Source organism: Mastigoproctus giganteus, chromosome 8 (assembly GCF_048544385.1).
Source record: "Mastigoproctus giganteus isolate SK-2022 chromosome 8, ASM4854438v1, whole genome shotgun sequence".
Classification (NCBI taxonomy): Eukaryota; Metazoa; Arthropoda; class Arachnida; order Uropygi; family Thelyphonidae; genus Mastigoproctus; species Mastigoproctus giganteus.
In genome coordinates, this window is record NC_143582.1 from 24,392,341 (window position 1) to 24,406,868 (window position 14,528).

Sequence of the window (14,528 nt, forward strand, 5' to 3'; positions counted from 1 at the left end):
GTGCATTGTACCATCCAATAGTCCTTGCGTTGTGCCCATACACCTATACAGACGTAATACACTGGCACAATATGGTCTATGATCCTGATGTAATGTAAAACCAATGAAAATAACAGTTCAGTCTCACATACAAGTCAGTATGTGAGCACACACTTGTACAGGTATAATGCAAGTTAAACTATATGAACTGTTTCCCCTATAGCCAAAGTAGTTGATGTATATCTTGCACATTTGCATAATGCCTCTTTTGGTTTATTCATCATAATTTTATGGTGATCCAACTGATTTTCCCTCAAAGGTTAGAAAAAATTATTGAAATAATAATTTATATACTTCATTTGTCAGTCTTTTACAGAAATTCTATGAAATTGTTTTATTAAGATACAAAAATTTTAATATGGTAGAGCATCATAAATCCTGCACATTTTGATTATTTCTCTGAGAGTAGTTGACCCTGTGAAGGAGTGGGAGAAAATTTTGTCATTGTGTTGAACTAGTATTGAATATCTCACAAAAATCATTCATTTTGTAAGATATTTAATACTAGTTCACAGTTCAGTACTTATATCACACCATTTATGCCTCATGCTAGTGAAATTGATAGTTGGAGACTTTAGGGATTAGAGCTATCATATTATCTAATAAAAATATTGAAATGTGATTTCCAAATGTGAGATATTCAATACTAGATGACAGAATAGTACTAAGTAGTACAGGAGTATATATTTTAATTTTTAAGGAAATTCAGTTGCTGAAATCATATTATACCATTTATACCTCATATGGTAATTAGGTTATTTAGTTAGCCAAAAGCATTTTTTTTGGCTTATTTTATTATGCACTCAAAATCTTTCCCCAAATTCACTTTGGTAAAATTAAATTTTTGTCTCTAATTGCATTAAATTATGCTATTGCTGAGCATAGAATACATACATAATATGAATTACTCCTAAATGCTTAAGCTATGTACTAATGAACAATCAGTGTAAATACACCATATTTTGTTTGTAGTGAACTCTTAAAGTAGTTGGAATAGCATCGATTTAATTGTACCTCATATTGTGACTACATTCACGAGTTGTCATGATATTGCATTACATCAAATAAGTTATTATTAAGGTTATTTGTTTTTTTTTAGGAGCATTAGCAACTAAGGCCATATTGCTCCGGGGATATGCGGTGGTCATTCCCTGACCTTTCGACATCCTCCGTATTTGGTGGTCACGGGCTTGAACCCTGATCTAATCAAGAAGCATGTGCTACGCACTGCTGCTAAATCAAATAAGTAATGCTTCACCAATGGAGAAGGCCCACCCACTGATGAAAGGCCAACAAGCCTTGAAACGGTGCCATCTGGGTGGTGGTATCCACTGAGAATAAGTGACATTAGTCTTCTATGGTGTATTTACAAAATTCACCAATGAGCGTTCATTGGTGAATTTTCAATTCATAGACTCTTGCATTATGCAAACATCTACCTTAGTTTAAGCTATGTGCATAACTTTCAGAAAACCATAGTTTTCAAATATCTGGCATGTGCTGTGTACTGAGGATGCTGGATTTATGAAGTTCTACTGTAGTTAACTAAAATATTTAGAATGTTTTACATTATGTATTTTAACTCTTCTTTAATCTGTAGTACTTCAGACAAAAACATGAAGATCTTATTCTGAATCTTAAGGACAAACAATATACTGGTAAGTCAGTGAAAATATCCTAGCTATTTTGTATTGAATTTTTAATGTATTTTATATTTGTGCACCACAATTATCAATATGCTAATCTTATAGATTAGCATATTTTATTCTAGAAAAAAATTACAGCATTTTCTGCATAATTAGTTGCAGTTTAGAAAATTAATATAGTTAATTTGCATATGACTTCTAACAGGGTTTAAGGTTATCTGTTTAGTCACATAGTTGGGTACACTATATGGTGTTATAAAAGTTCAACAACATTCAAGGTACACACTCAAGAGTTTTTTTTTTTTTTTTTTTTGCAGTGGTTAGAAAAACAGAATGTGGCATGGATACAACACAGGTAGGACTTCACAAACATTCTGTGGAGCAGTGCTCTATTAATATTCTTTACTTATGTAAACTATAGAAGGAAGGGGATGAATCAGATTGATCCACTTGATATTGATGGGTCAACTGTTGATGATCCTGCTCAGGTAGCTAACAAACTAAATGAATATTTTGCATCGACATTCACACATGAGGAGTTATTCAGCAAGGGGAATGCCAGAGGTGTATTCAACTCTAGCAGTAAGCTACAGAATCTTAAAATAACTGGGAGTAAAGTGGAGGAGAAACTGTTGAAGATAAACACAAGAAAGGCACCCGGGGTGGATGGGATCTATCCAGTTATATTAAAGGAGGCAGCAAAGGAAGTAAGCAAACCCTTAGCCATAATTATGAGAGCTTCCTTGGACTCAGGGGAGGTACCCATAGACTGGAAATGTGCAAATGTGACCCCAATTCACAAAGGAGGATCAAAGGCTGACACAAGTAATTATAGACCTGTGAGCTTAACTTCTGTTCCAGGAAAATTAATGGAGGCACTGGTTAAAGAAGCACTGCAGGATCATTTAGACAAGACTTCAGTTATAGCTCAGACACAGCATGGTTTTGTTAAGGGGAAGTCTTGCCTGACCAACTTGATTGGATACTATGATGCAGTCACAAAAGAACTGGATGCAGGGAATAACTTTGATATTATATACTTGGATCTTAGAAAGGCTTTTGATACTGTTGCACATGGAAGACTGCTACACAAATTGGAGCAGTGTGACATTGGAGGCAAATTGCTGCTATGGATAAAGGGGTGGTTGAGGGGGAGAAGACAGAGAGTGGTAATCAATGGACACTGCTCATCGTGGACTAATGTTATTAGTGGAGTCCCTCAGGGCTCAGTGTTGGGTCCATTACTGTTTTCTGTATTTATAAATGATATTGATGATGGTATATCAAGCTTAATGTCCAAGTTTGCAGATGATACAAAGGTTGGCAGGGTTGTCAAGGACACTACTGACACTATGCTGCTGCAACAGGATCTGGAAAGGTTGAGCAGATGGGCTGAGAGGTGGCAAATGAAGTTTAACATTGACAAATGTAAAGTACTACACATGGGAAACAGCAACCCCAGAGCAACGTATCAACTCTGTGGTACTACACTGACAGTGGTAGAGAATGAAAGGGACTTGGGGGTGGTTGTGCAGGCAGATATGAAGTTCTCTGATCAGTGCAGACGGGCTGCAAGAGTAGCTCATGGAGTATTGTCAATGATATACAGGAATTTTTCCAGCAGGGATAAGGAGGTGATTATTCCATTGTATAAGGCAATGGTCAGGCCACACCTAGAGTACTGTATACAGGTCTGGAGGCCTCATTTCAAGAAGGATGTAGAGCTGCTGGAACGAGTACAGAGAAGGGCAACAAGATTATTGAATGGAACAAAGGGGTGCTCTTACGAAGAAAGGCTTAAGTTTTGCAAATTACAGTGTCTGGAGACTAGGCACCAGTGAGGTGATCTGATAGAGGTGTATAAAGCCTTGAATGGTTTAAGCATGCTCAATGCTGATGGGATTCTTCCTCTAGCTCAGAAAAATCACCTGAGAGGGCATAAATTCAAATTGAGGAAAGACAGATGTAGGATAGACGTGCGGAAATTTGTCTTTATCCAGCGGGTGGTTGGTTGGTGGAACAGACTCCCATCCCTTGTGGTGGAGGTTGATAGCCTAAATAAGTATAAGGCTCAGCTGGACAGGTATTTTGAACGAACAGAGGGGTGAAGTGGAAGTGGGTTTTTTTTTTTTTTTTGGCTGATGCTGCATAAGCTTGCTTTCTTGCATCAAATGCCTCTACTAATGCTAATGCTAATATACATAAATCTTGTGAGTTAAGTCATCACTGGGTTGTAGTTGCTGCACTGTCTATCCCCCTACTCCATTGAGGTTCCACTAAGCACTGAAATGGCTGCTGGGAGTTGGGGACACATGAAAAGTAGCATTACACTTCTCTATAAAAGTGCTGTTTGTTCATAATGTATCATTTAGGAAACTTCTGGTGGTAGATTTTATGTAGAATACATAAAATCATTGAAGTGTGTTCTGTGTGCATGCACACACACACATGTTGTAGCATTCTAAGACAAAGTTAGAAGAACGTGGTTTGAGATTTAGTTCACATTTGTGTCCTGAGGCAGTGGTGGTGGTTAAAAACTGTTAGATTTATGTTATATATGTTTATAACCAGACAGAGATAAATTATTGTATGATATTAATACACCAAAACTTAGTTTTAAATTTACTGATGTTCATTTGATATACATTATTAATTATGTATATGTAGCATCTCTAATAAGGTCAATATAATTATTATATAAAGTTATTAAAAAAATCCTTTAATAATTCCTTCAGGAAAAGTAAAGTATTTGTGTAAAGTATTTAAATAGTAATAGTGATTCTTTTGCCATGTTTTAGCCTTTGAAAAATTATAAAATGTAGGACTTTCTCATTCTCTCTTGTGTTTTTGTTTTAGAGGATGAGAGTACTTATCATAATCTTGAAAAGGCAAAAAAAAAGCCTTTAAATGTGCTTTCCCCACCTTAAAAAAACAGGAATAATGAAAATGCAAAGTTATATCTTCAGAATTATAAAGTAACTAATTATAATTTTATCTTTTAACTTCATATCTGCTGATGATGGACTAAAAGCCTTTAAACAGGCAGTCATTGCAGTTTCATCTCTTAACACATTCGCTGTTTTCCCATGCAAATACATGGCATCATATTTTTAATCCACTTGAGGGGGGCATCCTACTTTTTTAGAACTTTTTCTTCAATTTAACAGAAGAAAAATTGGATATTTTTGTCAAGCAGCATTTACCAGTCTGATTAATTCAATCATAGTGAGAAGAAAGCCAGTAAATATCTCTGCTCTTTCCAATCCAAATTGACTCAATCTTGTGGTTTTCAATCCCAGGACAAAATAAAAGTAATCAAAAAGCTGGCAGCAAAAGTTTTAAATTAGTGGCTGATTAACCTTTTGGTGTTGGCATTTGTTTCTAAATACCAAGACAGCTCATGGTACAGTCCACCCCTTTCTCAAAATGCAAAGTTTGTTCTGTTGGCATTAAGATCATTACATTTACAAGTCATTTTAAATCCTACTGGCCATGAAAGCACAAAGGATGAGAAAGTCATTCTATTTTTCTTAATATTTGCTGTTTATATTTATAAACTAAATTGAGGGAAATGCACAGTTTTTTACTTAAATTTTGTTTATAAAGTTTTTTTTTTTTTTTTTTAATAGTGTGTGGTTATTGTATTTCATTTAATTTTTCATTTAAATTTCTTACTGATTTCTAAATAGGTCAGTGCCTTTATTTTGGTGCATGTGTAAGATGTCCTATGCTTGCAGGAAAGTAAGTACTATATTTTATTGTACATAACAGTATATGTTTATTAATTGTGCATAGTTTCAGAATTTTAATGGTCATTAAATGTTATTTCAGTTAGCCAATATTTCACAGTGTTAACTGTGCTAGCCATGTTATCTCATATATGTTGATTAAAGAGCATCACAATGCAAGAACAAATAATTAAAGAGGAAACTTTCTGCACTAACAGTAGAATTACTTTTGTATGTTTTCACTTTATCTTAGGAGCCCTCTGCAGGGCACAGTTGAGGTTAGGTGTATTTCCAAATTTCGAGTTTTTTTTTTTTTTCAGTTATGCATAGATTAACATTATAGTGTTTATACATAATATCCTCTAAAATGTATTGGGATAATAAATTGAAAAACATCTGGTTAGCAAAAAGAAATTTTTAATGTAAAGTTTAACTCCCTCCCACTTGGGCTTTATTGATATCTGTAACCCTCTGGGGCTACTCCTACAAGTTATCAGTCTTGACACACCTATGTGGAGACTGAATCTTGTTCCACTCCTCCAATTCTGGCTCTCAATTGTCCCAAAACATTGCAAAGATGTTTCATTGGATTCAGATCAAGCCTGGAAAAATAGTAGGTTGATCATTATTCTCCATGAAGCAGTGTAATGCTGTTATCATGTCAGTGTCATACAGCCCCTCTCCAGAGAATTGCCTTATCTGCATTATGTATTATGTAGGGGCTGTATAGCTACTCTTTAGCTATATACCACATCTAGATGTATCTGTCTGATACTAGGACTGTGTAGCATGATTCATCATGTCACATCTTTGTCTTCTGTTGCCATTATTTCCAGTACTTCCATTTTCTGCACTGGAATAGTGTAGTGATGCAATGTGTAACCCATGCTGGGGGATGACCATTGTACCCATAATTGAAGTTACCTGTTATCTGTTAATGTACTCAAATAGTTCTGAAACCAGTCACAAGAATGTCTTTGTGTTTTTAATGATTAATGGATTCATGGGCCAGGTGACGTTTCTTTGACTAAAAGCAAAGTTTGTTATTCTAGGTTGACTCCTGGGCAAATATAGTAATTTTTAAACAGCCTGAGACCAAGCTCTGTCACAGTCACAGGAAAGACAGAGGCATTATATTTTTCAAACTGTTTCAATACTTGCATTGAAGCAATACCCTGATTCTTGATTTGAGTGCTGCATTAGCATTAGTAGAGGCTGATGCCGCAAGCTTATGCGGCATCAGCGAAAAAAAAAAACCGCTCCCATTTCACCCCTCCATTCGTTCCAAATACCTGTCCAGCTCAGCCTTAAATTTATTTAGGCTGTTGACTTCCAGAACAAAAGATGGAAGTCTGTTCCACCAATCGACTACCCGCTGGCTAAAGGCAAACTTCCGCACATCTATCCTACAACTGTTTATCCTCAATTTGAATTTATGTCCTTTCGGGTGATTATTCTGAGCAAGAGGAAAAATCCCATCAGCATTGAGCATGCTCAAACCATTCAAGGCTTTATACATCTCAATTAGATCACCTCGCAGGTGCCTAGTCTCCAGACACTGTAATCTGCAAAACTTAGGCTCTTTCTTCGTAAGAGCAACCCTTCATTCCATTCACTAATCTTGTTGCCCTTCTCTGTATTCGTTCCAACAGCTCTACATTCTTCTTAAAATGAGGCCTCCGGACCTGTATACAGTACTCAAGGTGTGGAGGTGATTATCCCCTTATACAAGGGGATAATCACCTCCTTATCCCTGCTAGAAAAATTCCTGTATATCATTGACAATACACCATGAGCTATTCTTGCAGACCGTCTGCACTGCTCAGAAAACATATCTGCCTGCACAATTACCCCAGATCCTTTTCATTCTCTACCACTGTCAGTATAGTACCACAGAGTTGATACGTTACTCTGGGGTTACTGCTTCCCATATGTAGTACTTTACATTTGTCAATGTTAAACTTCATTTGCTACCTCTCAGCCCATCTGCTCAACTTTTCTAGATCCTGTTGCAGCAGTGTACTGTCATTAGTGTCCTTAACAACCCTGCCACCCTTCATATCATCTGCAAACTTGGATGTTAAGCCTGATATACCATCATCAATATAATTTATAAATACAGAAAACAACAATGGACCCAACATTGAATCCTGAGGGGTTCAGTGTTGGGTCCATTGTTGTTTTCTGGGCCCACATAGCTCATTTCAGAGGGGGTTTTGTTCACCTAACGAAAGTTACATTTTAAAATTGGAAATTTTCTTCCAAACACTGCTTGGCTGCTGATTTAGATTAAATATGTTTGTTTATCACTTGGCACAAGGTCACTATTTGATGGTACCTGTTTTCTGATGATGGAGCCAAATAGTCTACAAGAATCAGTTTTTATTGAATAATGGATTTGTCTACTGGGTGATGTTATTTGATTAAAAACAAATTGAACCCAAGCACGGTACTAAGTACTATAGGTTATAATACCTCTCGTGTTTGGGGTTCTCATAAAAAAAAAAATAAAAAAAAATTAATTTCAGGTGATACCAATTTTCCACACTCTTCTCATTCAGTTTATTTGACACAAGTTTATAGCTGTCTGTAGGATATACTGAAGGACCAAGTGTACAGAGAGCCTGACCATCATATTCTTCATCAGCTAAAAGAGAAGATTGGATGAATGCTTCATGCAATTATATTTAAGACATTAAATGGCATGTTTGATAATTGTGGCAGATTGCAATTTTGTTTGTAGAAGAGTTGAGGACATATGGAGTGTATTATTTACTGTCATTGACAGTGACTCTTTGTTCAGAAATACTGAATACTATTGTATTTCATTTTGCTGTGTTTAATGAAATAATCAGTTTTGAATTTTGATATACTTTATTTAGGCTAGCTCTTTATACGTGTATATGTGTAATTTTTTAAATCATGAAGTTATAGCAGGCACTTGTTTAGTTTACATATTTCAGAATATGAATAATGGTATTTTCTTCTTCCAGGTCAGAGAAAAAGAATAATTCAGAAAAACCTCAATGTGTAAGTAATATCATAATTGGTGTGCATTAATATAATTTGAAAATAGTAACAACAATATTAACTTGAAGAGGCATCAGGGATCAAAGAATCAGCACTAATTTTTGGAGCTGGAACTGCACCAATCAACATGAAGATTATTTCCTGTTGGTTGCTGTATGCCTAAATGGTACTGCTTTCTTGCTGACAGCCAGGGCAGGTATCACAATAGCAGATACGGAACTGAAAAGGTTGTCACAAAGGCAAGAAGGAAAGAATAGGTACTGTAAGTAATAAAGTGGAATTGAGATAAAGAAGATTGACATTGGCTGATATACTGCTTGAAAGAATTAATGTGGCTTAGGGTTGTTAGTACCTTTGTTCCTAATAATTGTCAAATTAGAAATGTACAAATGTAAACGGCCTTTTTAAATTCTCTTCTGTTGTAATGGCTTTCTGTTGAATGAATTGTGGGGTGATTCAGTAAGGGAAGTTCTGCTTCTTGAAAAGTATGTCTAATGGGTTTGGAACTGTTGCTTTGTTCCTTAAAGTGGTGGAAAAATTCTCTGTAGCTTGTAAAATATGCAGTGTAAAAATTGCATAATTTCTGACACTGTGGACCATAAATGGGAACCCATAAGTAGGGCTAATCTTTGTACAGTTAATACCTTTTTATTGAAACTTAGTATTAGTAATGGCCGCATGGTGCAAGAAAGCCTATGGCTTATGCTGCACCAGCCAAAAAAAAAAAAATCCGAACAAAACAATGATAAAAACAAAAAAAAAAAATAAAAAAAAAAATAAATAATAATTAATAAAAAAAAGGAAATTAAACCTATCATCCTATGCACTTCCCTTACCCAAAAGTACTATCCAGATGACCTTTGAATTTCCCCAAACTGTCGGCCTCTACCACCCATGAAGGCAACTTATTCCAGTAATTTATAACTCGCTGGCTAAAATAAAACTTCCTGCAGTCCAATCTAAACATTTCCCCCCATAACTTGAATTTATGTCCCCTATTTCTAGCATCATTTATAATCTTGAAAATTTCGTCCTCATTCATTTTACTGATGCCTCTCAGAGCCTTAAACACCTCAATCAAATCTCCTCTAAGGTGTCTAGTTTCCAAACTCTGCAACCCACATATTCGAAGTCTTTCTTCATAAGGACGCCCTTTTGCCGATCTCACCAGGCGAGTTACCCGTCTTTGCATCCTTTCAAGAAGCTCGATGTCTTTCTTTAGGTGCGGTCTCCATACTTGAACTCAGTATTCCAAGTGTGGTCTAACATAAGCCTTATATAATGGGATTATCACGTCCCTATCTCTACTTGCAAAAGTTCGATAGATCATCGATAGGACACCATGGGCCTTCCTTGCAACCTGTTTACAATGCTCAGAGAATTTCATGTCTGACCGTATCGTAACACCCAAGTCCCTTTCCTCCAGTACTGGGTTTAGTTGAACTCCACCAAGTGAATAAGTTATTTTGGGATTACTGTTTCCCAGGTGTAATACCTTACACTTGGTTGGATTAAAGCATAGCTGCCATTTTTCTGACCATTTCTGAAGTCTATCTAGGTCTCTCTGAAGAAGCTCAGCTTGACAGTGATCATTAACTACTCTACCAATTTTAACATCATCTGCAAATTTAGACATCATGCCCTCTATCCCTTCATCAATGTCATTTATCAATTCTATGCCCCCATTCTCCTGCATAGGTTATAATGAGAACAAATAAATATTCATACAGCATACTTAAATGCTTCCCTTTTATCCCCCAACTTAGTTCCAAAATTCTCCATAATTTCATATAAATATTCTTGATATGATCTCGCAGGAACCTCACATAATCAAGGAAAGATAGCCTATCTTCAATAATGACTCCTGAGTATATCACTGACCTAGACTATGCCAGTGTGATCCCTGCTCCCTTAACTGTGGAGTGTGTTCTTTCATTCAGCATACCTTTGAGCAACATACTTTTGGACTTAGATATTGAGATTTCCAACTTTTTTTTGTGCCCACTCATGAACAATGTTGGAGGATACTTTTTGACTTTGTTTCTTAGCTGATATCCACTTCCACCAATATCAATAAATTATTGGCATATGTGAATAGCTTTTGCTATGCTAGACAAAGTCCCCAACAAGTCATCCACAATATTCCAAAAAACTGGCACCAAAAATTGATCCCTGAGGACACCCCTTTTACCACAGCCCTCTTGATCTGTGGAAACCTTGTCCGAACTGTGACTGTCCTGCTTGAGAAGTAATCCTTAACAATGTTGTTCATATTCATAGAACTGTGCATTATACATAATCACCTCAAAACCCCAGTTGATCCGCTTTCATCTTACCTGTGACGATCTTATACACAGAACCCCATGGGGTCTGTCTCTCCTTCTGTACAAAATCTTGCTATGCTTTAGTTTTACTTTTAACTATCAATAAAGCAGCACAGAAAAAATCATCATATTTTCAAAAGTCAATAACTGTGAAACTATAATTTGTGACATGCTAGTTTCAAACTTGGGGAATGCATAACACTTAGCTGCCTACGTGGTTACAGGCTGCACATGGCCTGCAAGCTAGATATCCCTGGTCTAATCCATGATCACTTATGTGAAACTCAGGGTAACCATTTTTTTGTGGATGGTGGATTTTGAGTAAAAGGAGTTTATTATTCATGCCTGGCCTTGGTTACTTTACTTCAATACTAAAAAAATCTGTAGCTGGCAAAAAAAAAAAAAAAAAAAAAAAGTTGTCAGCTAAAATAAAAATGCTACTTACATCAAATTTAATAATGTTATTTATTATTATTTTTTTACCATTTATGGGTTTCTAGCTATTGTAATAAAGCAGCCGCTGTTATTATAGCAAAATATCATACTGGACTTCATAAATTTGCCATGAAATAAAAATAGTAGGCATCTGTGTGTGCATGTGCAAGCACTGTAAAAGTGTTTTAATAAATACTGGGGGGGCTTTGCCCCCTGCTTGCTTTTCTCGCCCACCCCCGAGCACACATTTTCTACATAAAATGTAGAGGTATATGGAATAAGTCAAATCTTTTCTACGTAAAAGACACCTGTCGAAATGCACTGGTTGATATCTAATCAGGAAAAATGACCTATGTAATTATTTACCTGTGAATTTGTAGTGTGTGGCATTCTCAAGGTCAAATAAATATCATGGTAAAATCCAGAACGGTGTACACCCTCCAACATGGCGGCAAGCAAAACAGTGATTGACAAGTTGTGACTCCCTTATTTCAACAAACGGACAGAAACAAAGCAGGGATTGGCAGATGCCACTGCTTTCCCTGCCCACTGTCCTCTTAGGTTGATATGCCCAGGGTGTTTTTCCCCACATTTGCCGCTGTTTTTAAATCGTAAACTCGTTTTCTCATTTTAAAACAGCGGGATGTAGGGATAAACAACTACCTAAGCTAAGCCAAGCCCCCCCCTCTTCGATGACACAAAACAATCAGAAAAGGGAGGTGCTTTCACCTGTCAATTATTGCTGTCTTTCTTGCTTTCATCGAAGTACCTGCCAGCGTATACTATACTAGACTTCAGCCAATATCACTATGTAATTATTTACCTGTGTTTACATAGGTTACTTAGGAAAAGACCTTTTGCTTCAGGTTCCATTATACATGAGGAATATTGTTGCATCCGAAAGAGTAGGACTAAAATATTTATACAGTATTTATAAACTATACAAATATTTAAAATATTTACAAAATACTAAACTACAATATTTACAAATATATAATATTCATTAATATACAAAAAACATTACAATGGAACATCAAATGTTAGACAGTGAATCACGTGCACAAGGTTGGTGAACGTTATGGAGGCAGTTGTCAATAATTAATTGCATTTGTAGTGGCATAATTTCCTTGCCCTCTTCTCCCATTGGCTCGAATAAATATCACTAGGAGGAAAACTTTTTTAATGTATAGATAGATAAATTAAAGCTTTTCGTACTTTTCTATACTTTATTGTAGTGCAAGTTTCAGTATACACATTTGGTCATGTGTGATTTTTATTCCACTATTTTGAATGAAAATCAAAATAGTAGAATAAAACCTAATTTTTTTTTTCAAAATAGTGTCAATATGAATTAACTACAGTATTAGCTACAACTCTTAAAGAATAAGAAAAATAAATCCTTTTATTTTAGCTTTGCACAGTTTTTTTTTATAATTTGCTGATTAACTTTCTTTATGGACAAGGCTGTCCCTTTAGTGATGAATCCCTTAGGCCTGATGTAGCCGAGTGGTCAGGAGCAAGAGTGCATAGCACGCATTCCTTCAGTGGACCGGGGTTCAAGCCCATGACTACTAAATACAATAAATATTTGTATTGACAATTTATTGTAAACTCTACTGACTTGGTCATTGTGCCGGAGTATAAACAGAAAATTTATTTATTTATTTATTTTAGTAACTGCTACTTATCCCAGAGCTAACAGCCTAATTATATTCGTGCATTTCTGTAATCTTATCTCCTGATTGCAAACTCTACCGTGTGGACATTGAATTTCATTTTTTGCCTCACACTGAATAAAGTAAGAAAAGTACTTTTGAATTATGGGAAATTATATATTTACATTTATTTTATTCTTCAAACATGTTAGTTAATGCAGTCTTTAATTATTTTTTATTTGTTTTTTGTCTTTAAACTCTCATGCCACCTTTGACTGCTTTCTGTTCAATAGACAGTCACTGCTCTTTGTAATGGTAACAACTAATGCTCCTCCTTTTGAGCATCAGTGTTTTTTCTATAGTATGTGTTTTTACATTTTGCTGCATGTAGCCTTTAATTTGTTCATATCCATAACATATTAAACAACTGCACAGAGTAGTTATTTTCATCTTATTTGATACACCTATATGACTTTCAATGCTAACACTTCAAATCTACTTTTTCTGTGATAATTTTGGACACTAGCCATTTTTTGATGTTGTGATCACAATTTCATAAAATAGCTGGTATCTAAAGAAACTTCTATGGTAACATGAAAAGGTGTGGACTTCAGTTTCAAGAGAGAGGACTATAATAGATCGAGGGATTTCATGGGCTCTGTTAACCACAGAGCCCATGAAAAAGAAAGATGCCAAAATGGATAAGAAAGTTTAAAGGTTTAATTTAATAAAAAAAAAGAAAAAAAAAGAAAAAAGACAATTACTGATTGTTGCAAGGCACACATGTATATATGTGTGCCTTGCAACAATCAGTAATTGTCTTTTGAAGACAGTCTGCACTCCATGAGCTTCAAAAACTAATGATTCAGTCGCTCCTGATCTGTATCAGTGATTAACTATTCACAAAGTTACTAGTGAAATTGATATTTCTTATAGGGCATGTCAGTCAGTTTTAACATGATCTGAGAATGTGACTCATTTCAGCCAATTTGTTCCTTCATCTTCACTAATGATCGCAGAGTTAGTGTTAGATCTTTGTCAGTGTGCTGCTGCTGACCCCACATATTGTTTCTTCCATCATTACTGGTGGAAAATCATGGGTGGTAAATGGCTATGAACCAAAACCAAAGAACAATTCCTCTCAGTGGAAGACTCCATCTTTTCCATGACCCAAAAAAAGCAAGACAATTTTGATGAAATGTTGAAGATCATACCTTTCTTTTTTTTTTTTTTTTTTTTTTTTTTTTTACTCACAGGACATTGCTCATTATGAATATGCCAAATCTCTTAAAATTATCTCTTATGCCAAACAGTGAACTAGAAATACTACAAAATAGTCTTGCAGTGATTGTGCAATGCTGTTTGTAGACAACAACCAGAAAAGTGGGCTTTGGAGAATATGTGCCTGCATCATGACAATGCCCCTGCACACCCAGTGCTTTTCATTCAAGAATTTCTTGCAAAGCACTCCATCACTGTGGCCTTTCATCCACCATACTCACCAGGTTTAGCTCACCAGATTTATTTAAGCAAGCTTGAAAACTTCCCTGAAAGGTTATTGATTGCAATGACTGAGGAAATTATTCAGAATGCAATGCAGGAACTATTGGCAATTCCAAAAGAAGCCTATCAGGAATGCTTCCAGAAGTTGCAAAAGTGTTGAAATTGGTG

The 14,528-nt window shown here is 35.7% G+C and overlaps 1 protein-coding gene across 1 annotated transcript in view; it reads left to right on the forward strand.

Annotated features, from left to right (window-relative positions):
• Nucleotides 1–14,528, forward strand: part of LOC150081371 (uncharacterized) — a 101,026-nt gene that overhangs the window by 40,171 nt on the left and 46,327 nt on the right. Inside the window, exons 11-13 of the mRNA XM_090380186.1 lie at nucleotides 1,640–1,697; nucleotides 5,375–5,426; nucleotides 8,407–8,443. Coding sequence (XP_090236312.1) covers nucleotides 1,640–1,697; nucleotides 5,375–5,426; nucleotides 8,407–8,443 — 147 coding nt within the window. The remainder of the gene's footprint in view (nucleotides 1–1,639; nucleotides 1,698–5,374; nucleotides 5,427–8,406; nucleotides 8,444–14,528) is intronic.